Here is a 26,554-nt window from a genome sequence, read left to right as displayed (position 1 = left end):
TCAATTTTTTCTTATTTAAAAGTTCACATTTTGAAAAAGGAGAGAAGTGGAATTCACAAAATGTCTTTCTTTATTCCGAGCCAGCTTTATGTAACTGATCACAACTAACCCCACCACATTTCTAAGTCTGAGATGCCAGGAAGTGAAATGTATGAAAAATGAATACATTGAAATATATTACTTGTTTTGGCTAGAATTACAATAAACAAAACAAGATCCACTCCACAACAGCTGTCCACACATATTTTCTGCTCCAAGGTTTCCAGAAGTCTTGGAAATGAACTTACACCATACAAATGGAAATGAAAAAGGCATTAATATTAGCGATGAATGAATCTCAAGAGGATTGGCATTTGGGTTTGGTTTGGATAAACATAGCTGATATATGCAAAGTGTGCCTGGAGAGCCTGCAAAAACAAGTTTTCTTGGGAGATTTTCTGCATTTCTGGTTGGGCTTGAAATACCATGACAGCAGGCTTTCCTGCAGCACTTCAGCACTCCATGTTCGTTTCCTAACCAGAACTCAGAGTCAGAAATGCAAAGATGTCTGAAAATGAACAAACCCTAATAAAAATACTTTGGCTGGGAAGTGCTAAAGAAGTACAATGATTTCAGAGCATTTTTACAAACAGTAATTCATAATGAAACCTCACAATACCCCAATGGAGTAGTTGTTGTTAATCTTGTTTTATAGATGAGGAAATCGAGGCACCAAGCAGTTATGGGCCTGTTTTTTCCCTAAAGCTCTGCACACATTTACATATGAATACCTAGCATAGGGTCACTCTACAATTCAGCATAGAAAATGTCAGTCAGTGAGCCCTATAAATAAAATCAGAGAGCAGAGGAAAAGCAAAAGAAATCAGGAGTCCATTGTGCCTGACAACTGGTATTTTGAAGTGAAATCTCCATCAGTGTAAATTAATCAGACCTATTAAGTTCCAGTAACTAATTTCAGATAAGATACTCTTTTCTCATTGAGGCTAAGTTTTAAATGTAAGAACTTCTTCCTGAAATCTGATCTGCCATATGAATCCTAAATCCTAACCTGGACTGAGCAGCTAAGGACTCAAGATCAGCTTCAGGCATTCAGTGGACTGTACTTCAATCAGTTGTACTGAGCTGTCTGAATGGGTCCATGCTACCCATCGTGAATGAGTATAAAGTTTGCCCTCTCACTAGGCCACCTTGCATTGATTCAAGTAGGGAGGCTGTTGTCTTGAACAAAAATAAATACTCCCTCAGCTGGTGAATCTCTGTAGTTTGCTGGGTGCCCCCTCTCTGGCCCCTTACACACTCCACAGTATCCATGAACTCTGAAATGCCCCCTTTCCCTGCTCTGCAGCTCCTCAGCTGCAGATTGTTGTTGGAGACTGTAATCTCTGCTCCCTCTGGGCCATGCTCCCCCACATATACTGCTGCTCTGTGAGTAGCTGCACTACTCTGAGTGCAGGAGGACCAGAGCTGGAAGGCGTGAGCAATAACATTTGGGAGAGTAGGCCTGTGGGTGGGGGAGGAGGGGAAGAATGTGAGGAAATCTGAAGGGGCAGACACTGCAGACTTTGGATCCTTTTTGCTTCAGCCCTCTCCACCATTTCATGCTGTTTCCTCCCAATACCAATAACATGGTTAAAAAAAGAATTAGTTAATTCATGGAGGATAGGTCCATCAATGGCTATTAGTCACAATGGGCAGGGATGGTGTCCCTAGCCCCTGTTTGCCAGAAGCTGGGAATGGGGAACAGGGGATGGATCACTTGGTGATTACCTGTTCCGTTCATTCCCTCTGGGGCACCTGGCATTGGCCACTGTCGGAAGACAGGATACTGGGCTAGATGGACCATTGGTCTGACCCAGTATGGCCGTTCTTATGTTCTTAATCAGCCACATAAGCCAGGGCTACAAAACAGGACAACACAAACCACCACCGTCTAACTTATATTGGGCAATTTGACCACGCCGCAATGAGATGCCGCAGTGCTGCATTCTTCACACTAGGTGGTGCTGTGCCAGGGTATGAATAGCTGCACTCCCCGCCCCATCAGATGACCTCACATGGTGTCTCTCAATAAGTACTGCTTCTGGTTCCAGAGAAAACTCAGAGGCAAAGAGATCCCCTCTGGCAGGAGGGCCTAGGCCTAGGCCGTTGCTTTGTGATAACTAAAAGATGTTGAAAGAACACAGGAAGGAAATGGGCAGCTTGCCGTCGGGGGGTCTCCTTCACTAGCTTTCTCTTTGGCTTTTGGCTTCAATGAATGTTGTCAGCGATGCTGGACTATCTTTCCATTCACCCTTGGGTAGCCCTGCCCCTTGGCCACGCTCATGCCCTTTGACAGTTTGTTCCACCCCTGCCCTTTCAGACACGGACAAGCTGGGAAACTGGGAAAAGAAATTGGTTAGCCTGTTCCTGCTTACAGCTCTGTGCCGTACCGGCTTGCAGCCAGCCTAGCTTTGCCAGTTTGGGGGTAGGTGGACTGGAGTTATGCTCCACTCCATAATTCCCTTTGGAGGAAGTGTCGCCTCCCTGTCAGTGCTAGACAGGGTCGGCTCTAGGTTTTTTGCCGCCCCAAGCAAAAAATTGTATTGCCCCCCCGCCTTTTTTGGACTTTTACATGTTTGCACTTTGCAATGTTTTTTGTTTTGTTTTGTTTTTTGACTGTTTAAAATAAAAAAAAAATGAAAACAGAATGTGTAGTTAGTGAAATAAAACAAATTCCTACCAGTGCACTCATTTAATTTTAACAAAATCACAATTACAAACACTGATACTGGTAATGTTAAAAGAACGAGTAATGCTACAGCAGTGTTTGGAGGGACAAAATCCTTTCTTGCTATAAATTCTAATACTTTTAGAGGAGAAGTTTTAGGACTTATTAGCTCAGATAAAGCTATGTGTGGTTCAGACACAGCGGCTGCCAGCAACTCCGGACCCAGAGAGGCAGCAGCAAACACAGATTCCCCCTGTCCCGTCACCCCAGCTTAGTGGAAATCGGGTACACGGGTGGGGGGAGGGGGACACTCTGCCAATGAACTGAGGGCTGGGGAGGAGCGGGGACAGGAACAGCAGCAGTTGCACACGTGGAGCAGGGCAGAGGAGGGGCTCCCCCTGCTCCGGAGCAGTCACCTGGCTCCGACGGCTGGTCCTCCAATTGCCCCCTGCAGCTGAGGTCTCTCCCCTTCCCCCACGCTGCTGCTCACCTGCCTGCCGCCAAGCGAGCCTCTCGGCAGCAGGTCAGGTGGGAATGCAAACCCTCCGCACGGCGGAATGCCGCCCTTGGAAATGTGCCACCCCAAGCACATGCTTGCTTTGCTGGTGCCTAGAGCCGGTCCTGGTGCTAGACTTTCCTCCTACGTGTGTGCTAGGAGCATAAGTGGTCAAAACTGTGCCTGGCCTCTGTGCAGGGAGGCAGTGGGGCTGAAGGGTGTCTTATACCATCCCCTTTGCACGTATGCACAGGGGTGGGCACAATCTCACCCCTTGCTTACAATCTGTAAAGTGTACATAAAACGCAGTAGTCTACAAAACGCTATCACATGTTTCAGTCATTGGGCCAAATCTATCCCTGGTATAACTCCATTGGTTTCACTCCTAAGAGAACTTTAATTTTCTGAAGGATACTGGGTGACACTTCATGTGCCTAAATATATCATTATGATCTTGTTTTCTAACCTTATTCCTGATCTCCTTTTGCTCTTGAAAGCAGAGAGAGGTATGGTCTGGTGGGCCAAGCCCATGACTGGAAGGCATCAGCTATTGACTTCTGAACTTTTTTTTGATGCTGTCTCTTTCTGGTGCCCGAGGCAAATTGCCAGGACCCCTGTGCCTCAGTTTCCCAATCTGCAAAATGAGGTAAGAATAATTCCCTGGCTTGCAGGCTGTTGTGAGGGTACATTAATGCTTGCAGGGTTCTTTGGAGTTCATTGGTATTAATCAGTTTGTGTTTGCTGATTTGTTCCATTCCAGTGGGTCTAACTCAGTGTGGAACCTGCAGGCAGCTCCAGTCTTAAACTGAAATCATGCCAAAAAGGAACTATCTTTTCCTCAGTCCTTCAGCCCTGCCATTTGGAGGCACATAGTTCTCAGGTTGCTTGGTATGAGTTTCTGTGTGACTTGGCTATGAAGCAATCAGCTACGGGTTCTGTCAGTACCTCTTGCTGGTGGTTAGCACTGGTAACAAATACTGGTTTGCATGGACCCTGCCTTCCTCTTGGCACAGTGTCACTGTTGGGACAACAAGTACCACTCCTAGGGACCTGGGTTCTCGCAGTGGTGGAAGCAACCTGCTGTGTCTTTCTCATGCAGCTAATGTTCCCTTGGCAAGTTTGACTTTCTCCCACACCTTCCTTCCTATTTGCCCTGTGTCTGAGTCCTTATTGTTTCAGGTCTGGCCTTTGAGGGCCACTGACTTACAGAGAACTTGGAAACTATGGTGCACTTGGCATCAGCCATAAAGGGGCTACAGGTCCCATAAAGGAGACAAAAGTACTGTAACTGGAAGAAAGCATAAATCCCTGGCAGGAGTTTTAATCCTCTTACCATGCTGTCAGTTATGATTTATCTTCCCGTTTAACTTTAATACTGTTGCATCTTCAGTGTTCTAACCCGGTGGAACAGCTGGGTCATTTTTCGGGTTTTGAAACCATGTAACATGAGATGAATTCAAAGTGCCTCCTCGGGACATTGTCACTGGAGACCGGCACTTTGTTCATCTTTGTGGTGGCGTCATTAGGCTCTCAAAGTCCACATCAAAATCCTAATTCCTAAATGATTCTCATCTCATCAGCATTTCCCCCACCCCCTCTCAGAGCACATAATGTTTCTATTGTACAGAGGCTGTTTTTCTGGGGAAATGGCAGGGATTTCAATATCATAAAGGCCGAAGCCAGGCTTTGATATACTGTCAGCAAAAGCTGAATACTGTAATTTTAAGCAATTTTCTAAAAGCTTTCATTCCCCCCTTCTCCCAGTGTTTTTTTCCTTATGAGCTTCTCTAACACGTCTTTCACATGATGCTCGCACGGCAAATTAATGTAGTGCTGTTGATGAGAGACAGTGAGTTACTGTGAGCATAGACTCTCCCGTCTCCCTTTGCTATTACACCCTGGCAACTTCAAAGGTCTAGTCATCCTGTTTCCATCTTCCCGTGGGTCCGCTCGGCCTGACTCAACTGCACAGTTCAAAAGTGCAGGCTCATAGGGCTGGCGACAGCGGCCCCACCCCTGCAGTGCTCTATCACATTAGGCTTAGTGACAAGATCTGACAGACTTGGTCAGTATGACAGAATTTTTCCCTTCTCCTTCCAAGATTAATTATTGCACTGGGAGGATAATGCTTTTCCCTTTTTACTCTGAACTAAGGCAGTCCTTTGTGCAGAGCCTTTTTTTTTTGTACAAATATTTAATCTTTTCCAATCTGCCCTTCTGCACCCGCCTGGCAGTTCCTGTGGCTATAACCACGCTGTTTGTTTTAGCTTGTAACAGGACACTGTTTTGAAAAGTGATGCAAAATTCAGATTACTGTATGAATTTAGGCTTTATTTTGCATGAGTGCATTTCAAGGCAGCTATAGATTCTTTTTCAAAACCTTTTCTTCTCCAGTAAGAATGATTTTGCTCCTGCAAAGGGGAAGAGTTTGGGTAGAAAAGGCTAAAGCTGTGCCTGAGTAATTGTCAAACTACTGTTCTCAGAAACGTGGAGCTCTGTTGACAAACTTTTCTGTGCATTTCTTGTCAGTGGACTGTGTACCTCTTTAGGAGGGAGTATGGTAAAAAAGGAGAGTGAATGATTAGGAAACCAAACTCCTTTGTTCCGTTCAACTTGCTCCTTGAATGAGCTTTGGTGATTCTTTGGATACAAAACTTTCGATTTTGGGTGCCTACAATTAGGCACTCAAATATGTGACCTGCTTTTTGTAGTGCTGAACAGCGGCAGCTCCTATTGACACAAGTAGGAAGCTCAGCATCTTTTAAGATTAGGCCACTTTCTGGCTGTAAGTCCCAGATCCTCAAAGGTATTTAAGTGTCTAGCCCCCATTGATTTGCCTTTGAGAGTCTGGGCCAAGGTGTCTAACTTCACGAGCCCAAGTTTGACAGTCTTGGCCTTAAATCTCTCTGTGCCTCAGTTTATCTATTGTAAAGTGAGTATAGTAATAATAAAGCCTTGTATCAATACGAAGCTAAAAGAGTAGGCTTCATTTTCATCTCACAGCAGCTGTAACAAGACTTTTTACACACTACTGAGAAGAGCTGCAACGACACAGTGCCAGGGATTCCTCCTCAGACCTCCTCTTTGGGGTAGTGGACATTTCCTCCTTCTCTTCCTCTTCTGCGCAGTGTGAGAAGGGCAGGAGAGAGAAAGTTGTTTTTGTAGTGAGCCAGCCACTCCCAGTCCCTATTCAAGCCCAAATTAATGGTGTTAAATTTGCAGATGAACTTTAGTTTGCATCCGACGAAGTGGGCATTCACCCACGAAAGCTCATGCTGCAAAACGTCTGTTAGTCTATAAGGTGCCACAGGATTCTTTGCTGCTTTTAGTTCTGCAGTTTCTCTTTGAAGTCTGTTTCTGAAGTTTTTTTGTTCAAGAATAGTTACTTTTAAATCTGTTATAGAATGTCCAGGAAGACTGAAGTGTTCTCCTACTGGCTTTTGTATGATACCATTCCTGATGTCCGATTTGTGTCCATTTATTCTTTTACGTAGAGACGGTCCGGTTTGGCCAATGTACATGGCAGAGGGGCATTGCTGGCACATGATGGCATATATCACATTAGTAGATGTGCAGGTGAATGAGTCCCTGATGGTGTGGCTGATGTGGTTGGGTCCTATGATGGTGTTGGGTCTTATGATGGTGTTGCTAGAGTAGATATGTGGACAGAAAAGGCAATGAGGTTTGTTACAGGGATTGGTTCCTGGGTTAGTGTTTCTGTGGTGTGGTGTGTAGTTGCTGGTGAGTATTTGCTTCAGGTTGGGGGTCGTCTGTCAGGGCTGCCCGGGGGGGGGGGCAAGTGGGGCAATTTACCCCAGGCCCCGGGCCCAGCAGGGGCCCCCACGAGAGTTTTTCGGGGCCCCTGGAGCGGGGTCCTTCACTCGCTCTGGGGGTCCCAGAAAACTCTCATGGGGCCCGGGCCCCCAGAGCTTCTTCGCTCCCGGTCTTCGCTGGCGGGGGGGTCCTTCCTCTCCGGGATAGAAGGACTCCCTGCCGCCGAATTACAGCCGAAGCGGGACCCGCCGGCGGAGTGCAACCGGGTCTTCGGCGGTAATTCGGCGGCGGGGGGGTCCTTCCGTTCCGGGACCCGCCGCCGAAGTGCCCCGAAGACCCGCGGTGGGGGCTGCACTTCGGCGGCGGGTCCCGCTTCGGTTGTAATTCGGCGGAGGGAGGTCCCCGCCGTGGGTCTTTGGGGAACTTTGGCTGCGGGTCCTGGAACGGAAGGAGCCCCCGCCGCTGACTTACCGCTGAAGCGGGGCCCCCCACCGCCGAAGACCCTGGGCCCCCGGAATCCTCTGGGCGGCCCTGCTGTCTGTAAGCGAGGACTGGCCTGCCACCCAAGGTCTGTGAGAGTGAGGGATTGTTTTCCAGGATAAGTTGTAGATTGTTGATGATGTGCTGGAGAGGTTTTAGCTGGGGGCTGTATGTGATGGCTAGTGGTGTTCACTTACTTTCCTTGTTGGGCCTGTCCTTTGACTTCTGGGTACCCGTCTCGCTCTGTCAATCTGTTTCCTCACTTCCCCAGGTGGGTATTGTAGTTTTAAGAATGCTTGATAAAGATCTTGTAGGTATTTGTCTCTGTCTGAGGGATAGGAGCAAATTCTGTTGTAAGGGTTTGGCTGTAGACAATGGATCGTGTGATGTGTCCTGGATGGAAGCTGGAGGCATGTAGGCAAGTATAGTGGTCAGTAGGTTTCCAGTATAGGGTGGTGGTTGTGACCATCGCTTATTTGCACTGTAGTGTCCAGAAAGTGGATCTCTTGTGTGGACTAGTCCAAGCTGAGGTTGATGGTGAGGTGGAAATTGTTGAAATCCAGGTGGAATTCTTCAAGGGCCTCCTTCCAGTCTCTATGTAAAAGAATAAATGGACACAAATCAGACATCAGGAATGGTAACATACAAAAGCCAGTAGGAGAATACTTCAATCTTCCTGGACATTCTATAACTGATGTAAAAGTAACTATTCTTGAACAAAAAACCTTCAGAAACAGACTTCAAAGTGAAACTGAAGAACTAAAATTCATTTGCAAATTTAACACCATTGATTTGGGCTTGAATAGGGACTGGGAGTGGCTGGCTCACTACAAAAGCAACTTTGCCTCTCCTGGAATTGACACTTCCTCATCAATTATTGGGAGTGGACTACATCCACCCTGATTGACTTGGCCCTGTCAGCACTGGTTCTCCACTTGTGGAGTAACTCCCTTCTCTTCATGTGTCACTATAATAATGCCTGCAGTTGAATTTTCCATGCATCTGAAGAAGTGGGTTTGTTACCCACAAAAGCTTATGCCCAAATAAATCTGTTAGTCTTTAAGGTGCCCTCAGACTCTTTGTTCTTTCAACTGTGTTAGCACCCACAGGCTGCAGGGATGCCAGGCACTGGGCAGAGAATCTCTGCTCTGGAGGGATGGGACAGGAGCTCTCAGTAAGCACAGAATTGTCATGAAGATTCTCCATCTAGCCCCACCCAATAGTGATCATTGGAAAGGGAGGGAGGAGGAGAAAACTCTCGTTCTATCAGCAGAGCCCTGACAGTTCTGGGGACACCCCACTGCCCCAGGCGCTTCCAGCCCCTGTAGCCAGAACATCCATTGAAGAGCCCCTGCAGCAGCAGGTTTGGTTCGCCCTTTATTTTTCTCATTGCTGCCATGGTGTTTGTTGCTCAGGCTGTGACTGAGTCGATCGCTCGCTTCCTGCTGGAATTACCCCCACAGTGTTGACTACAGTCTTAAGGCTACAGTTGCTCTTTCTTCTTGTATAGCCTCTCTGGAGGAAGCAAGAGAGTCTGAGAACAGGGAATAATGCAGGAACAGGAGATGTTTACATTACACACAGTGGTGATTTTAAATGGCTTTTGGCCCTTCCCCATCCAAGCTACCCATCCCTAAGATAGATCACCCTAGTGCCCAGCTGAGCTGCACAGCCTTCCAGGGCTTTGGCATCCTTGAAAGATGCAAATGTTTTGGCCTAAATAACGCCTATGGGGAATGCAATGACAAAAGATAATAGAGAGGAAGGATGGCCCAGTGGGAAGAGCAATGGCCTGGGACTTGGGAGACCTGGATTCCCGTCCCTGTTCTGCCACAGGCTTCTTGTGTGACCTTGGGCAAATCACTTAGCCTCTCTGTGCCCTAGTTCCAGTCTGTAAAATGGGGATAGTAGCACTGCCCTGCCTCACAGGAGCATTGTGAGGATAAAGACTGTGAGGTACTCAGATACACCAGGGTCATAACCGTACTTAAGATTTCTAGAATTTCTATTAAAGTAATAGATCAGCTTTATCAATGCATAATCTGATACATGCCAAACCAAAATTTATTCCAGAAAAAAATTAGGCCCTGTTTACTAAATACCTATTTGACTAATGGATCTGTTAGAAGAATGTATTTTCATCTGAGCAGGTTATATGTTCATATATGCAGTTTACCATATTTTCCTGAACTTGTTACTGAAGGATTTGCTAAAATGTAAACATTTGCCAAATGTTTCACTATAATTGACTTAGAACAGGTCTGAAACTCTCAACCATATCATTCTCATTATCTCAATGCAATTTAACTTCAGAGAAAAATTTAGCAGAGTAATTTAATAGAGAGAAAGGCAAAGCCATACAGTTTAGTGGTTTGCTAGTCTTTCTGCTAACAAGGAACTGAATTTCACTCTCGCTGTTTCGACTTGAGTCAGTGTTTTCTGATGAGATCTCAGGTCTCAGTGGATAAAAATCTTGCTCCTGGCATCCCTGTTGTGCTTATTTTCCACATCAAGACATGGCAATGTTTGTAATGAAATGTTAGCAGCTCATTCACTCTGCAAACATCTGTCTTGGAGGAGACGATTGCAATCTCTAAATTTATATTCTGATTAGTATAGCTGTAGGTTTGTCATGGTAAATTTAGAGAAGTCACAAGCTGTGAAAGTCATAGCAAGAATGAAGACTTATGGACATGTTTTATAGCAACAGTCCTCTGTAGTTAATATTGGAGTCATCTCATTAGCTCCTGGGATACTCAGCTACTGCCCCTTCCTCACCTAGACCACAATGAGCACTCTCCGTTCCTCACAGGAATTGCTCATCACCTTCACACACTTCATTCTCAGCCGGCTTCATCGTCTTTTGTTCCCTACTCGTTCCTCAAGCATTTTAAATTTCTAGGGGGGAGGAGTTATCACACCATCATCTGCTTTTCTTTCCTAGTTGTTATCCTGGTGTAGCACGCAGATGTGCCCTGTTGTGACTTCGCAGCATTGCCACTCATTCTTCTTGTGAACTTCTATGGGCTAGACTTTAAAGATATACAATCTTCACAACCCATTACCCATTCATTGGCTCATCCACCACACACTTATTCATGTAAAAATAACATCAGCCCTGACAAACACTCATCTTCAATTTTTATATTAGAGCACAGCCAAACAAACATTAGGAAAGTAAAAGGCAAGGGGATATTGGTTGTCAAATTACTGTATCTATGGACTGGTTCTTTGCAATTTGATTTTCTTTTTATTGATGATATTTTAACATTAAATGAAGTCTACTAAAATTAAGTCCAAAGGAATAGTGGTTGAGATTCCCGTATATTTTGTTTTGTATTTTAATGCTGTAGTGATATTCCCAACTGCAAATCATAAAAAAACTGTCCTTAAACAATAGTAACAACTGGTGGAATATTAAAACTGATGGCTGGTTGAAACCACCAATGGAATAGTCCCAAAATGTCCATTTGCCAAAGATGGTCACTAGGATTCTCTGAACTGCATGCAATAAAGAAGGAAGACAGAAGGTTGGAATACCTGTGGTGGAAAACCCAATCAGCACCTGTACATGAGAAGGTCAAAACTCACCTACGGACATATACTGCATCCTTAAGAAGAAAAACTAAAGAAACCTTCCTATCGTGACCAGTGGAATATTGTGAGGAATCTGGGTTACCGAGCAGTGAACTGGCTCATTGACCCAGAGTGCCTAAACATTCCCTCAGACCTAACCCTGCCTAATGTTCAAAGCTCTCTAATCTGGCTACTTCATAGGAAAAAGCTGTACAATTTGAGGGACACACTGGGAAAAGGAAACAAAACTAAATCCAGGAATGGCACTCAACTCCGTATGGAGTTGGGCCCCTCACCCATGTCAAAGACCTGGAAGCTCTGGAAAGTATCAAGCCCACCACCTGTGGAAAGATTCCTTTCTCACCATGGGAAGAATAGCAGTGGTGTAGAATAGCAATAAAACACCTGACTCCCATGATAACTGAGATAATTTATGTCTTGTTCAAATAAGGCTAGTTTCCTAAAGAATGCAATAGGCTGGCCAAATTTGAAGACGTCTAAGCTTGATGCTAACGATCCTACTTATTTCCACCTGTTTTCCAAACTCCTTGTTTTTGGTATCTGGGCACCAATGGGATGTGTCCTCTTAGTTAGGTTTCAAACCAGAACAAAGCTCAAGAATGACCCTCCTGGCACTGAGGGGGGGAAATATTTTGATTTGCTATTAAGAAAATGGAAATGAAATATTTCATTTTGGGTTGATTTGAAATGAGACATTTTGGTTTGTTGAACCTAATTGAAATGTTTAATTTCAGGTCAATTTGACATTATTCTGTATCTCTTTGAGCTGCCACGAGACTGTCTCACGAGAGTTGTAGTTTGGGTTCTTTATGCTCCCATTCTTTCCTATAGACCAGGCTCCCTGGCTGGACTAAATCTCCCAAGATACATTGTTGTCTCCCCTCCAGTTGAACCAACATGTTGCATCATGGGAGTCGTATGATCTCACTGCATCATGAGAGTTCTTGTCTGGCTGGGGAGCCTGGCCCATAGATGAAAACTGGGGGCTTGAGGCACTTGAACTACAACTCCCATAAGGCATGATAGCAGGTCAGGGGGACGCAAACGAATGTTGAACTGAGCCCAAATGAAATGTTTTGATTCCAGAATGTTAAATCTTTTTTCTGTGGAAATGTCAAAACAAAACTTTTCTAACAGAATTATTTTATAACTTTTTATTCTGTAAAAAACTTTGATTATTTCACCTTTCTACCCTTATTTGAGATAAAAGCACATGTGTAAATATCTAACAAATGGCAAGATTGAGCCAGGGAAATGCTAATACTCCCAGGTCTTCCTCTCGTTCCTGTTATACCAACTGTTGTAACTTTACAAAATACCTCTACAAAATGACATCATGCCACAGAAAACAGACTGAGGGGATGGAAGCACAGGCTCACTTTTCAGTGGCTAGGCTGGCTCTGATCACCTGGATGTAGTTAAGACAAATCATACTGAGCTGTTCTGCTTTGCAGAGGCTGAATTTCTTGCTGTGTTACTGTGTGTTTATCTGAGATCTTGTTAAAACTGTTGTCCATTTCTCCTGCCTTTAGATCTTTTGCTTTCCTTAAATGCTAAAACTCCAACTGTGACCCCTCAGAGAAACTGATTCATTTCATCAAATGGATCCTGTAACTTTGATGTGGAAGCTTTTATTAAAAGGATCCAACATAAAGGAGACAAGGAAATGTTTTTGGCTGTTCAGAAATGCATTGAGAAAGAAAGGGAAATGGATATCAGAAAATAAGCAAAGTAAAATATCCGCACTTATTTAATAGAAGGAATTGAACATTCTCTGGGTTTGTGCAATATAATATTATAAGGTAAAACAAGTAAACGTTATAGTAATAAAACTTAAAACATTGCAGTGTTTAGGTGGCACAATGAAAATCATTAAAAGTCAGAATGGATAGAAACTAAGCTACCAACAACATCCTTTAAGTTTTATAATATAAAGCATAAAATAAAGTGCAACATATTATGCTATGGATTTAATCTGGAAAGCAGGAAGAGAAAATACTAATTATGTGCAATGGGCTGTGTTAACTTTACTGCTATACCATGAAATGTAGCATTTTCTGCCTTTATGAATTTAACTGCAGGTTGAATGTTGCATTAACACTTTTTTCACTTAATTGTTTAGTTTAAAAGCATCCTTCACTGAGGTGAATTGAGCGGAAAAAATGGAGTGAATTCCACCCTTCATGGTAGTTTAACAAGGCAGCAGCACATCATCGAATCATATAAATGTAGGACTGGAAGGGAGGACTTCAGTAGGTCATCTAGTCCAGTTCCCTGCACTTAAGGCAGGACTAAGTAATAACTAGACCATTCCTGACAGGTGGTTTGTCTAACCTGTTCTTAGAAACCTCCAGTGATGGAGATTCCACAGCCTCCCTAGGTAACTTTTTCCAGTGCTTAACCAGTTAGGAAGTTTTTCCTAATGTCGAATCTAAACCTCCCTTGTTGCAATTTAAGCCCGTTGCTTCTTGTCCTATTTTCAGAGATTCAGAACATTTTTTTACCTTCCTCCTAATAACAAACTTTTATGTATTTGAAAATTATTATCATGTCCCCCCTCAGTCTTCTCTTCTCCAGTCTAAACAAACCCAATTTTTTCAGTCTTTCCTCATGGGTCATGTTTTCTAGATCTTTAATCATTTTTGTTGTTCTCCTCTGGACTTTCTCAAGTTTATCCACCTTTCCTGAAATGTATCACCCAGAATTGGACACAATACTCCAGCTGAGGCCTTATCAGAGTAGAGTGGTAGAATTACTACTTGTGTCTTGCTTACAATGCTCCTGCTGATACATCCCAGAATGATGTTGGCTTTTTTTTGTAAGAGTTACACTGTTGACTCACATTTAGCTTGTGATCCACTGTTGTAATCCCCAGATCCCTTTTCATAGTTCTCCTTTCTTGTACTTCCCTTTCTGCATTACTTCCATCAGTTTTAGTCCGATACCCGAACATTCACACCTGAAAAAGTTAGCCCATTAACTTTGTAATAACATAGAATTTGAAGGTTATTGCAGAAAACCAGCCAAAATGAGTGATGCTCTAAAATCAAAGGTGCTTCTGGGTTTTTTTCCCCACATGGATTTTCTCTTGTCACTAATGTTAAAGCAAAGGATTTTTTGTTTTGGGGAGGAGTTTGCTGTGTGTTTCAATGCTATTTACAGTCTCACTTATTTAAATGATCCAAATGACAAGCAAAGGGTATGCCTACACAGCAAATAGAGGTGATTGTAACATCAGTAAGCATACCAATGCTAACTTTATTGTAGCTAGCGTGGATAAAAATAACAGTGAAGACATGGTGGCATGGACTTCAGCATGGGCTAGGAACCTGATTAGATACCAAAGATCCCTGGTAGGCTTGTATTGGGACAGCTAGTCTGCGCTGAAGCCAATGCTGCCATGTCTTCACTACTATTGTTATCCATGGTAGCTAAATTAAAGCTAACACAAATATAGCTATTCATGCTACAATCACACCTTCATTTGCTGTGTAGGTGTATATCCTAATAGCTCCTGCTCTTACTCAGACTCAGCAAGTTTAAGCAGAGATGTCACTGACATCAAGTCATTTCTCAGTCTTCTTTTTGATAAACTAAACAGATTGAGCTCTTTAAGTACTGAGATAGAGATTTTGGTAAGATAGAGAAGAGTGGTTGAGAGGAGCAGTGATCTGATACAGGACTGGCTCTACTGGCCACATGAGACTAAAGATATCAGGCCAGATTCTCATCAGTAAATGCCACTGATGTCTATTTTCAGGAGTAAGTTTGACCCATGTGACTAAGGGCATGCAGGATCAGACTCTTGGCTAGAAAATAAATCTGTAATAAATACTCTAGTTATATCTGTGGTAATACATTATTTTTCAGATAAATTTGCAGAAATATAGTATTTGGGCATTTTTACAATATTGCCATCATGGGGAATGGTGCTGGTATGTCTCTCAATGGCAGCAGACATTTTGCTGATACAAACAACTGTTAAATTAACCAAATAAAATAAAATTTACAACCTCCACCTTTGAAAGTATCTTGCTGTGGTCATTAACATAGTGAGAGGCACTTTCTGGAACCGATCCTGCATTTGTAACAAAGCCAAAATGTTCCACTGGCTGCAACAGGCATTATTTGTATGAGTAAGGACTGCAGGACTGGGCACCCTATAGGATCAGTCTCTCCATAGTGTAACCTCCTGCTTGAATGTTGTTCCTATTAGTGACTTACCCCTCTTTGCACTTGGATGTAGTAATTGGGATAGCCATTAAGCTGTATTGCAGTTTTCCTTTAAGAAAGAGTGAAGTCATTTTTAAGTTAGAGGAGTGCAAAAATCCCATGCAACTGGTAAACATCTATATATAGTAGCACACTTTTAAGTTAAAAACATCCAAGGAAGATTTTTGGTGTGTGGGAAAAAATGTTAAAAACAAATCCCCTAATTTGCTTGCTGCCGAGATTTTTGCCAAGTGAATATTTATGTCCAAGTTATAAACTTCTGAAAGATGGGGCGTATAATGGAAATATTGAAATAGTCTTAAGCAATGCAGTGCTATGCACTGACGTACTGTATGGGGTCAGCCCTGTTTCTACTGAAGTCAGTGGCGAGCCTCTTTTTGACTTGAATGGGAAGATGCCCAGGCCCTATATGTCATTTTTCATGCCTTAGTGGGAGTTTTCATACTGTGTCTAGAGATGATCTCATGATCCCTGTTGTCCATGACTGCTGGCAAGGTCTTCTAACAGTTGGTTAGCTAGCTCAGACATCAGTGCTGGCCAAGTTACCTGGAATACTCACGTCATCACAAGATTTACAGGTTCTGAAATGCAGTGGAAATATGGAGATAGAGAAAACCTAGCAAATGCTAGCTGTAGAAATGAATGGAAAACTTGCTTTCACACAGAAACCAAGGAAAATATATTCTGCATGTCCTTTGAGATTACAGATAGATAATATTGAAAGCGAGTTACTTATTCTATGTCTGACTAAAAGTGAAATCTAGGACTCCCAATCTTCCCTTCTATAATTATACGGCGAAAGGAAGGATACCAATCAGCTGTTACCCAAAGTAACCACTCGATGTCCCCATAGTGCTACAAAAATGCAGCACAAGTAGTATTTTTCTACCTGTTCAAAATATCCAGGAAGACCTTTTACGACACATCGTTTGACACAACTGTAGTTGATACCATCAAGAAATTCACAGAATTCCATCATATTTCTATGTCTGCTCCAGGCACTTAATAGGACCATAAATCTGCAGAACATGCATAGAATATGTAACAGAGAGCCGTAGTTTGAATCACAGAGGAGAATTTGGTACTTAATCCACCCTACTGTCCTTAGCTTTAGGGTGGGGGGAAAACCTGAGATGGAAATCTGTTTCCTCCCAATTTGGATACATTATGTGATATAGATGTTTCACATGCCAACATTCATGTGGGTTAAGATCTGGAGTCTTGAGGTGAGAGGAGCCTTTTGTGAAAAAGATTATCATTAATTATTTCAGTGTCAGCCCCATGCTGTCTATTTAATCTAGGTTGGGATGTCAAAACTGCCAAAGTTTGATGAACCTGGGAATATTTTCAGACCCAACTCCATTTATAACAGGATGGTTGCTCAGATTTTCTTTTTCCTTTTAGCAAAAACAACTTTCTGGTATTTTTGTACATTGCCAAAAGATAGCAAAAAATAACAAGGCACAGACAATTCTCACAAGTGGGGACAACTAACTATTTCTCTTTAACTATGTGTCTCGGGGACCTCTTGATGGCAGCTGGCAGAGGGCATAAGGGTTAAAGGAATCCCCTGGGTGTGGTATTTACATTCTAGTTCATCAGACTGTCATGTGAGGTCTCCAGTGAAAGCCTATGTCACATGGAAAAAGCATATATGGATGATGTGTAAGGAGTTATGTATATAAATGGAAAATTATGTTAAGATCTGTGTCGAGGGACTGGTCACCAGAAATGGTGAAAAATAGATAAACATTTTGTATTTGAAAGAAAACCATCTATCTGTTTTCATGTAACTTAAGTATTGTATGGCTCACAATGGGCCTCCACTCATCAGTCTGAACCTGATAATAATGAAGGATTGTGAAATCTTCAAAGAGAGAAAAATAACAGGAAGAGGTAAACAGCAGGGTTTATCCTGTTTTGCAAACTAAAACAATGGAGTCGAGTACTATATCTGGGGTACTATAACTAGGAACCCCTAGTTATTCCTTTAATCTCTGAGGCAAGCTGTCAGTGGGCTTGATCTTATGAGAAGGGGTCTCAACCAAACCGCTTGAAAATGCCAGGGGAAAGAACTTGAGGTAAGCTATCTTGCAGAAGATAGGGGAATGCCTTGTTAGCTACGTTTAGCCTCTAGAAAGTGTGTTATGATTTTATTTTATATGTAACCATTTGTTTCCAATATTCTCACTCTCTTTCACTTGAATGTCTGTTCTTTGATGATAAACTTATTCTTGTTTTTGAGATAGATATGTGTTAAGCAAAGTGGTCATCCTGAATTGAATCCTTTGGGAACAGCAGGCCTGGCAGTTCTGTGAGTGTTCAGTGGAACAGGAGCGGAGCACTTCAGAGGGATGCTCGGAGGGCTCGGGGTTTTGTGTGTGCCTATTGCTAATCTGTACAGAGAGAGGCCTACAGAGGCCTGGAAGACAGTGTTTGTATTGCCAGAGGCTGGTGGTTTCAGGGACCTGATCCACAGCAGGCACAGACAAGACTTCCTCATGCCCTGGGAAGTATCACACTCTCAATCTCTTTGTGTCAAACTTAATGTCACTTTAGCTTTTGCATTCCAACTGCTATTGTGCCAATCAACCCACTTAGATTCCTTTTAGTGAAAGAAAAAGAACACATCGAACGGATGGGTAATGATCAACACACATTAAAGAATTCTATAAAAATCTAATAATAGACTGTAATAATCTTAATGGATCCCAAAGATTTAGTAGTGTTTCCAGCCATTTTATGGGATCCCATCTCAGCTCACCAGGGGATCGCCCATCCTTCAGCAGCACAGCAACTCCCATGCAACCCCTGCAGCTAGTGTAAGGGAATGGGTGAGCGGTGATGTGGCTGGTGTATCAGCTCCTGGGGGGACGGGGGGAGGCATAGGTCACTGATGCATGCTGTCTCTCAGGGTGATCTAACTGATGCTGAGGGATTGCCTAGCACTCAGCCAGCCCAGGCGCAGGGAAGTATAAACATGGCTTAAGCCATGAGTTACACAGTGCACTTCTCAGCCTTAGCTGAGTCTGGGTCCTTGATTTAATTCCTGCTTTCATTGTGGACTTTTTATTTAGGATTTTTAGAAGGTCTAGAAATGGTTTTCAAATTAGGATCAAACTCCCACTTTCTAATAGCAGAAATCTGATATAAACAAGACTACTGCATGCACCAGCCACCAAAACTCTGGGGCTCAATTCTGTTCACTGGCCTGCAAGATACAAGGCTCCACTTGCCTATAGGCAGCTGAGGACAAACCGGGATGATTGTAGACTCCACCATGCTTGTACTGTGGCTAAGGTTTCTAAACTTTGGATTATAGTAGCATTTATTTATCTTTTCAGCCACTTGGAAATTGATTTCATATTTATTGCACATTTTTCTGCATTTCAGTGGGAATGTGTGTGATACTGACAGTGTTGAATTGCTCGGCATTTTGATTAGCAAATACCAGTGAGACCATGGCACATATTTCGCTCCCTTTAGTATACAGGTAAATCTTATACATTCTCTGTGGACAAGTTCATACACCTTTGAGCTTCTCCAGTTTGCCCTCTTTGAAAACCCCAAAGCACCCAGCAATTTCTGGAAACCCCTTTTAACCAGTTATAACTGCAGCTCCAGAACCTTGCCTATCAGCCACTTCACCTTCCAGTTGCTGTTTCATACAGAACTAAGCTTAGGAAAATCTTCTGGAGTTGAGTCCTAAATAGCATGTGAAACTAAAGTCCTGAGCTGATTTCTTTTAAATTAATAAATCCATTTATTAAAAAAATATTTGTTGTTGTTTTTTGTTTTTCCTATTGGTTTGTGGAATGGATTGTTTGTACACACTAACTGCCAGAAGTGCCCAGGGAGGGAGAGAAACACTCCCTTTTCAGGAAAACATAGACAGCCCTGAGAAGTCATAGCAGAGCCAGGCTGGTGACTTTCTCACAGGTCACATCCATCCACCCACTCAGACAGGTCTCGCCCTTTGCAGTGCATTGTCCAGTCCTCCCTGAGGAAGGAAAAGGCAAAGAGTGAATATTAGGTTTTATTATTATTATTATTATTATTATTATCATTAATAATAATAATACATTATGTTTCTCTAATGTCCCTTGCAATAGAGAAGAGATGGGAATCTGTTGTAGTAAACCCTGGAAGAGGATTCTTCTTTCAGGATGTTGGACACACAGAGACCCTGAAGCTCCCTGGATCTTTTATCTCACAGACTGAGGAACACAGCCTGTGCTGTGCAGTGTGTTACCACACTAAGTCTATCTAAACTTGGCCTGGAGTAAGCAATCATAAGGCTAGATTCTGTCACCGTGACGAAGTGGGACTGTTCTTAATGTTTCCTCTGAATACTGTGTGGGTGCCTCAGTTTCCCCAATGCATTTCTTAAGTCTCTAGGGGGTGAGAGTGTTGCAGAGCAAAGGGCGAGTGCCCATAAATGGCCGACACACTATCTCCTGGCAACTAATGGCCGGGGCCCTTCCCCCCAGCAAGGAGATAGCTAAAGATGTTGGAGAACAAAGAGATCAGGTGACCTCCTGGCCCGGGAAAGGAACAAAGCCCAGAGGAGGAGGGGCTGGAGAGTCAGTTTGGAGCTGGCTGGGGACGAGGAATGAAGTGCAATCGTGGTTGCCTGGCTCGCTGCCCCCAGAATGGACCTGGCTGAGGGGTCCTGTTCTCTGTACCTACAAGCTCTGTTTCAGACCGTGTTCCTGTCATCTAATAAACCTCTGTTTTACTGGCTGGCTAAGAGTCACGTCTGACTGCAAAGTGGGGGTGCAGGACCCTGTGGCTTCCCCAGGACCACAATAGCAGCCTTGCTGTGGGAAGCGCACAGAGGGGCAGAGGATGCTGAATGCTCCAAAGGTCAGACCCAGGAAGGTGGAAGCCATGTGAGCTTCTTGCCCTGAAGACAGTCTGCTCACAGAGAGGAGACTTCACCAGAGTCCTGACTGGCTTTGTAGGGTGCAGTTCCTGAGCATCGCTCGGGAACTCCGTGATAGTCACCCTTACCCACATCGAATAGTACCTCTCTGATGGAACAGTCCCACTGAAATGAAACCCAAGGAGTAAGGTACTCCTCAGTGTCAGGGCAGCAGAATTGAGCTCATTGAATGGCTAGTCGACCATGCTGCAGTAATTTCCATGCCAAAGGATCCCTAAGTAATTTACTGTCTACATAGCATACAGAAATTACCTCACCCATTCTTACATACTGCTGCCTCTGTGGTGAAATATGCACAGCAACACCCTACTGCAGGAAGAGCAGAGGGATAATGTAGCCCTGAAACTACAGAGGGGAAACCTGAAAACAGAATGGGTGGCTCCCCAAATTGGAACTTAGTCAGGAACTTAGTTCACACATCTATTTTTGTACAAAGTGCTATGGGTCTTGTGATAACTCCATATTTATATGTGCTTTGGAATTTTTCTCTGCCCTCCTTTCTCGGTCTCTATTTGTTTATTACTCTGTCTTTATCATGATTTATACTCCTTAATCGGGACTCAGGACTCCACTATGTTAGGCTCTGTACATCCCTAAAAAGACCCCACCTTGCCAAGGAAATTCCAATCTTAGCATAGGACAAGAGACAACAGGTGGAGGAAAAACAAAGTCGGGGCAGACAAGGGAACATGAAATCACTAGGGTTGGTATAATGAGTAGCAGTCTCAGCCTGCCAACTGCATAGCTATTGTGTAGCTATCGTGGCAAAGGTGAGCCTTAAAGAGGCCAGTGTAGTGGCTATGTGAATGTTTACTGTCCCTTTATGCCTCATTTTTGCCTTGTTTTGTCCAACATTTTTTCCCCTCTGTTCCTTTCTCTATAGTCTCTCCTAAATGGTTTCTCTTAATTGAAATTAGGCAATATGAGTTTGCTTATCAGTCACTGTCCATTCACCAAGTTCTAAGGCTGTATTGTGTTTACTTGTATTGCTTCAGCGTTAGATTTAAGCGAAGGGCAAACATTCACAATCACAAACGCATGTCTGTATCTCCAAAGAGAATCTCCGAGGGAGCCCCTTACCAGGCATCCATTCCTTGTGGGTCTCGCACAATTCTTTTGGCACAGACGATGTCATCCGTTATGTCATTTGACAGCAAGTCTGCAAGGAAAAGAGGGGAGCATGAATGGGGGTTTACCGTATGAGACCTCAGTATGGTGCACCCAAATATAAGGGGCATGGCTGTTCAGCTGCGCACCCTGCTGGCCAGCCTATGTCGCGCTCCCCCAGTGGCATTCCAAAGGGGCTGCTTGCTTGTGCAGTTGAAGAGCTGCAGTGTTGAACTGGGCTCCCCTTTTCCTCCTTGCTGCACTGTCAGAGCAGGGAGAGTGAGGGGAACCTAGGGCATTACCACTACAAACAGTTATTTTTCTCTCCTGCTGACAACAGCTCACCTTAACTGATCACTCTCCTTATAATGTGTATGGTAACACCCATTGTTTCATGTTTCCTGTGTATATATAAATCTTCCTTCTGTATTTTCCACTACATGCATCCAATGAAGTGAGCTGTAGCCCACGAAAGCTTATGCTACAATGAATTTGTTAGTCTCTAAGGTGCCACAAGTACTCCTGTTCTTTTTGGGAGGGGAAGGTAAGGTAGGGAAACAGCGATGGGATGGGATGGGGGAATGGGCTGAAGAGAACGTGGTGGTGGGCAGAAGGAATTGGAGTGGGAGAAAGACATGAGGCCAGGCCAAGGGAATGAGTGAGAGGCAATGAGAGAGAGGGGGGTAGAGGTTGCTAGAGGAGAGAACCTGTGAGGACAGTTAGATTTAATGTAAGGAAGAGTGAGTGAGGTGCATGGGAGAGTGAATACACAAGCGATAATGGGAACATGGGGCTGGAGGGGCTGAGCTCATAGGAATTAAACTTGTGCTCACTGAGCCTGTCAAGCCACATAACGAGAAAAGAATCAGGGACCATTGTTGGGTAGCTGAGAGATCCAAGGGCTCTGCCCTACCCAGAAAGGTCAAGAGGAGAATCCCGTCAGCATACATGGTAAATAGCAGGTACCTCCCACTGCAGCTTGCCAGAGGCTGCACTGCACCCTCTGCTACTTTCCATTGAAGAGAGCATCTGGTGTGTTGGTTGGAACAGGAGAGTGGGAGTCCGGACTCCTGGGTTCTGTTCACAGCTCCACCATGCTGCATGGTCTTGGTCATATCAATTAGCCCTTCAGTGTAATCAATGTAATAACACTGTTCCCACAGGTGAACCGGGAGGTTGAATTAATTCAAGTGTTCGACATACTTTGATACCCTCAGGTGAAAGGCAGAGTTTTATTATCCCAGGATATGTCTTGTGTGTATCCCTGCCAAAGGGGACTGTACCTCATTCTGCCCATCCCCTCTGGGAGGGTTCTGAACCTGCCTTCCCACCCCAGCCCAGGCAGTGTAGCTCCCAGGGAAAACACATTACTGTGGCTGTGCCTGGGTGTCCACCTTAAAAGTGGGGAGTTCCCATGATGGAAGTGGTTCCACATGACAGGTAATACGGCCCCAGGCTGTTATCTTTCCCAGGTAACCACCACATGGGTAGTGGTGAGAAAATGTGTTTTCTCCACCTCAGCCCCACCCAGTTCAGAGCTATCTACTCTCCACCCAGATCCCACAGGGAGCCCTCCACAGGGACCTAGAAAGGGGGGCTGGTACCATGGAGGTGGCTCACCCCCTCTTCCATGCAGGGGGGAATGATAGCTGTGTGTTAATTTTTAACTGAGGAATGAAGAGCAGCTATGACATGGGCAGGAATCCTGCAGCGGCTCTCACCACTCTTGGGGGTGGGGTTAGGGACAGTACCAGTGCAGGGTATGTGGCAGAGGTTCTCAGTGGGGCTCCGGTAGTTGTTGCACCAGACACGGCTGTTGATCTGGAAGATGCCATAGTCCGTGCTGCCATCTGCATTGTCGTCCTCTGCTGCCGAATTGAAGCCGCTCTCAAAGAATGCCATGCAGATCCCTGATGTGGGAAGAGAACATGCTCAGTGTCCACAGCAGAGGCTGTCCACAGAAACAGGGGCAACTCGGGGGAGTACGGGAAGGCAGAGCCCTGGAGAGGAGGGAAACAGCATGCAGAGACAGACAGATAGGGGGAGTGGGGAAAAGGCAGCGGGAACAAGGGTGTGGCAGAGAGGATGAAAGAGTGCAGGGATTTTTGCGTGAGGGGAAATTGGGGAGAACTGTGTGTGTGAGAAGGAGGGAGCACTAAAACTCACAGTTGGCAAGGCTGTAACCCTCATACCCATCCAGCCCTTCTTCATGAAGCATATAGGCTAGTTCACATCGGCTAAAGATTTTTGCTTCGTTTGCCGTGATCAGGCAGCCGAGCAGGAAGAGAAGTGTGAGCGCCTTCATTTTTGCCAGAGAATGGGGAACCTCGGTTCCACCTGTGAGGAAAAAATACAAGAACTAACTATCAGAGGGGGATTCTTTGACCAAAGGTCTAACTCCCTGTTCCCAAAACAAGTACTGGCAGGACTGTCTCTGAGGTAACCCAAGATTGAACTTTTTCACCCCAGCTATGGTACCTTCTCTTTCTCCCACGGCTATAATCTTGCCGTCAGAGGGGTATTTGTTTTGCACAGAGGAACTACAGCATGTGCATACGTGCACAAACACACACTGTAAATTGGACAACCTAAAAGACTAACAAGTCTTATTAATCCAGAAACTGAAAGCACTGAGGCTAAAGGCATCAGAACTTCACAGCTGACTTTCTCATAATTATGTACACGGTGAAGAGTCAGATGTCCACTGGGAACAGGAAGGCTGACAAGTGCGATCCACCTGGCAAAGGGTTACACATATTAAAGTCTAAGATATTTGGGCCAATGGCCACTTCTTATTCTGGAAGCATGTCCACACTGACAGCAGTAACTTTGTTCTCTCAGAGGCCCTTCTCTTCCCTCCCTCCCCCTGTTTTCCCTGGGATCCTTATAAGAATAGTTTGTGGCATTGAAGGCCCAGACCTGCCAAGTCTACTGTTTCTCCCTGTATGCTAAAGTTTTGGTCTTTTCTACAGGTCTTCAAGGAAACGTGTTTTTTTCTGATGCTCGGCTCAGAGTGTGTGTGGATGAAGGGAGGCAGGAGGGGAGAAACCTTGTGAAATTGGAGAGTTGTGTGTACATATTAAGAAAAGCCTTGGCACTAAAATGTTTCAGAGTCATTTAGTGTTTCTCTGGCATCCCTCCTTTAGATTCTCAAACCCCAGATTCTCCAGCCTCACAAGACAGCAAATACTTTCTGTTTTGGTTTTTTTAAACCACATTTCTCAGATTTTTCCTTTTGTCCTATTCCATCTTGAAATCACTTGAAATTTATCAGCTTGTTCCTGAGGTCACAAAGCAAAGACCAAAAAAAAAAAAAAAGAATGTGGCTTTTTTAATCCCTGTATTTCCAGACTGAATATTTAATATGTCATTATTGGATCTTTTAAACCCACCATTAGAGACTTGTTGAAAATGACCTGGCTTACTTCATTTCATTATGGCATTTTGGGGGTTAATTAAGTGATACAGTTATAAGTAATGCTAACAGGCATTTTCCCTAATCCTCTCTTCCTCATCTTTTTAGGACTTGTCACCATAAATAAAAGAATAAGAGTAAGAGTGGGAATATTTCATGGGTTTATTATTTATTGGATTTATCTATATGGGGCCTTGTAGCAGGGTGGACCCCTGCTCCTGCCCTGGAGGGGTTAAAAACAGCCCTGGGAAGGAGCTGTGGCTGGAGAAAGCAGCCTTTAGGCTGGGGCAAGAAGCCTGGGCTGACTGGGGAAAGTAGGCTCAGCTGTGGCCATGCTCCAGTCAGGCCCAGCTGGCCCCTATAAGAGGTTGTGAGCCAGAAGCCCAAAAGGGAGTCAGTCTCTCTCTAGCTATAGAGGGAGATGGGCCTGGTTGCAGGGAGCTAGACACAGGGTATCTGGGGGAAGCAGGGCTGGGGAAAGGCAGAGGAGCTGGGGAGCTCTAGCCTGGAAAGCCCCAGGGTGCAGCCTAGCATTAGGCCAAGAGGTACTGGGGTTGCAGAGGGCAGCCCAGGGGTAGGCCAAGGCAGCAGGTCCAAACCCTCCTTGCCAGTGATGAGTAGGCTGATACTGCAGCCTGCCTCAGGGCGTGGGGCTAGACAATGACTGGCAGTAGCCATATATTGAGGCAAGGTGGGGATAGAGGATGGGGGTTCCCTGGGGAGGGGAGACCCAGAGAGAAAGGGGTTACTGCCAGGGGGCAGCACCCCATGTAAAAGTGCACCGGGTCCAGGGAGGGACATGGGGGCCAGAGGATAGGCGGATCACCGGCCTGCAGAGGGCGCTCCAGTGCTGGAACGGAGCTAATTCCCAGGAGTCACCAGCAGGAGGCGCTGCAGGGGTGAGTCGACCTGTCTACAGGCCTACTCTTAGCCCCCTTGTTCCACCTGTTTCACATCACTCCAACAGCGGAAAGCAGCTGGAAAAATGACCTAGCTGGGCTGTTCTCTTAACTGTGGCTGGCCCTACCCCGTCTCTCGAGTAGGGTACTGGTTGCGGGTGAAAGTAGGGGGGTCACCCCAATCAGGAAGGTATAAAGCTGCGATTGACCCCGACCTCCACACACACCGCCCCCCCAGTGGTGCTGAGTACTGCTTGGCTGCAGGTAAGGATTCAGCTATGACCCTTATCCAGAGCCATCAAACATGCAAATATTTCTCTCACTAGTGGTTTGTTGCCCCTAAAATGGGAAGGCACAAGCTTCTGATAGGTTGAGCCTGAACTTATGTAAATATCTACACATTAATGCTAATTTGCTACACTCTGTTTTGTCTCCAGATGTTGGCAGGTACTAATGAAACAGTAGCAAAAGGTATTATCAGCTCTTACCGGTGGCAGTAGCCACAGCAGGACAGTCCAGAGCCTGCTTGGACAGGATGGCTAATAAATTAACGGACAATGGTACCCCCAAATCCTTAACTGACAGCTTCTGATCACAGCTTCCTCCAGAGCAGAGTCTGGTCTGAAAGTTCCCAACCGACACCCAGTGTCTCCCCCTCTAACTGCCCCTCTTCTAGAACCTGCTCCTTTCCATGTCCCTGTGACATCACTCACCATCATTCTCAGTTCAAAACAACACAACAAAGCTTTGTTGTGTGTCGTACGTCTCAGACTCCTGCATTCTAAAATATACTGCAGAATTAAATAATGCAAGGAAGTGGGTCATCTGTAGCAGAGCTGGGTGAATACTGCAAACATATTTCTTCAAATCGTCACTTCAAAAAGCATGCTTAGGTCCTACT

The 26,554-nt window shown here is 44.6% G+C and overlaps 1 protein-coding gene across 1 annotated transcript; it reads right to left on the bottom strand.

The window, feature by feature from the left end:
- Positions 1-19,062: 19,062 nt before the first annotated feature.
- Positions 19,063-26,315, bottom strand: LOC123364416 (sperm acrosome membrane-associated protein 3-like). Its single transcript, XM_045006539.1, has 5 exons — positions 26,142-26,315; positions 23,506-23,676; positions 23,091-23,249; positions 21,313-21,391; positions 19,063-19,287 (listed from the first exon to the last, which is right to left on the bottom strand). Exons 2-5 carry the CDS (start codon positions 23,642-23,644, stop codon positions 19,221-19,223), a joined length of 444 nt encoding a protein of 147 aa, XP_044862474.1. The 5' UTR covers positions 23,645-23,676; positions 26,142-26,315; the 3' UTR covers positions 19,063-19,220.
- Between the last annotated feature and the right edge of the window lie 239 nt (positions 26,316-26,554).

The sequence above is a fragment of the Mauremys mutica genome, chromosome 2 (genome assembly GCF_020497125.1).
Source record: "Mauremys mutica isolate MM-2020 ecotype Southern chromosome 2, ASM2049712v1, whole genome shotgun sequence".
Classification (NCBI taxonomy): Eukaryota; Metazoa; Chordata; order Testudines; family Geoemydidae; genus Mauremys; species Mauremys mutica.
This window is presented reverse-complemented; position numbering and strand designations above follow the sequence as displayed.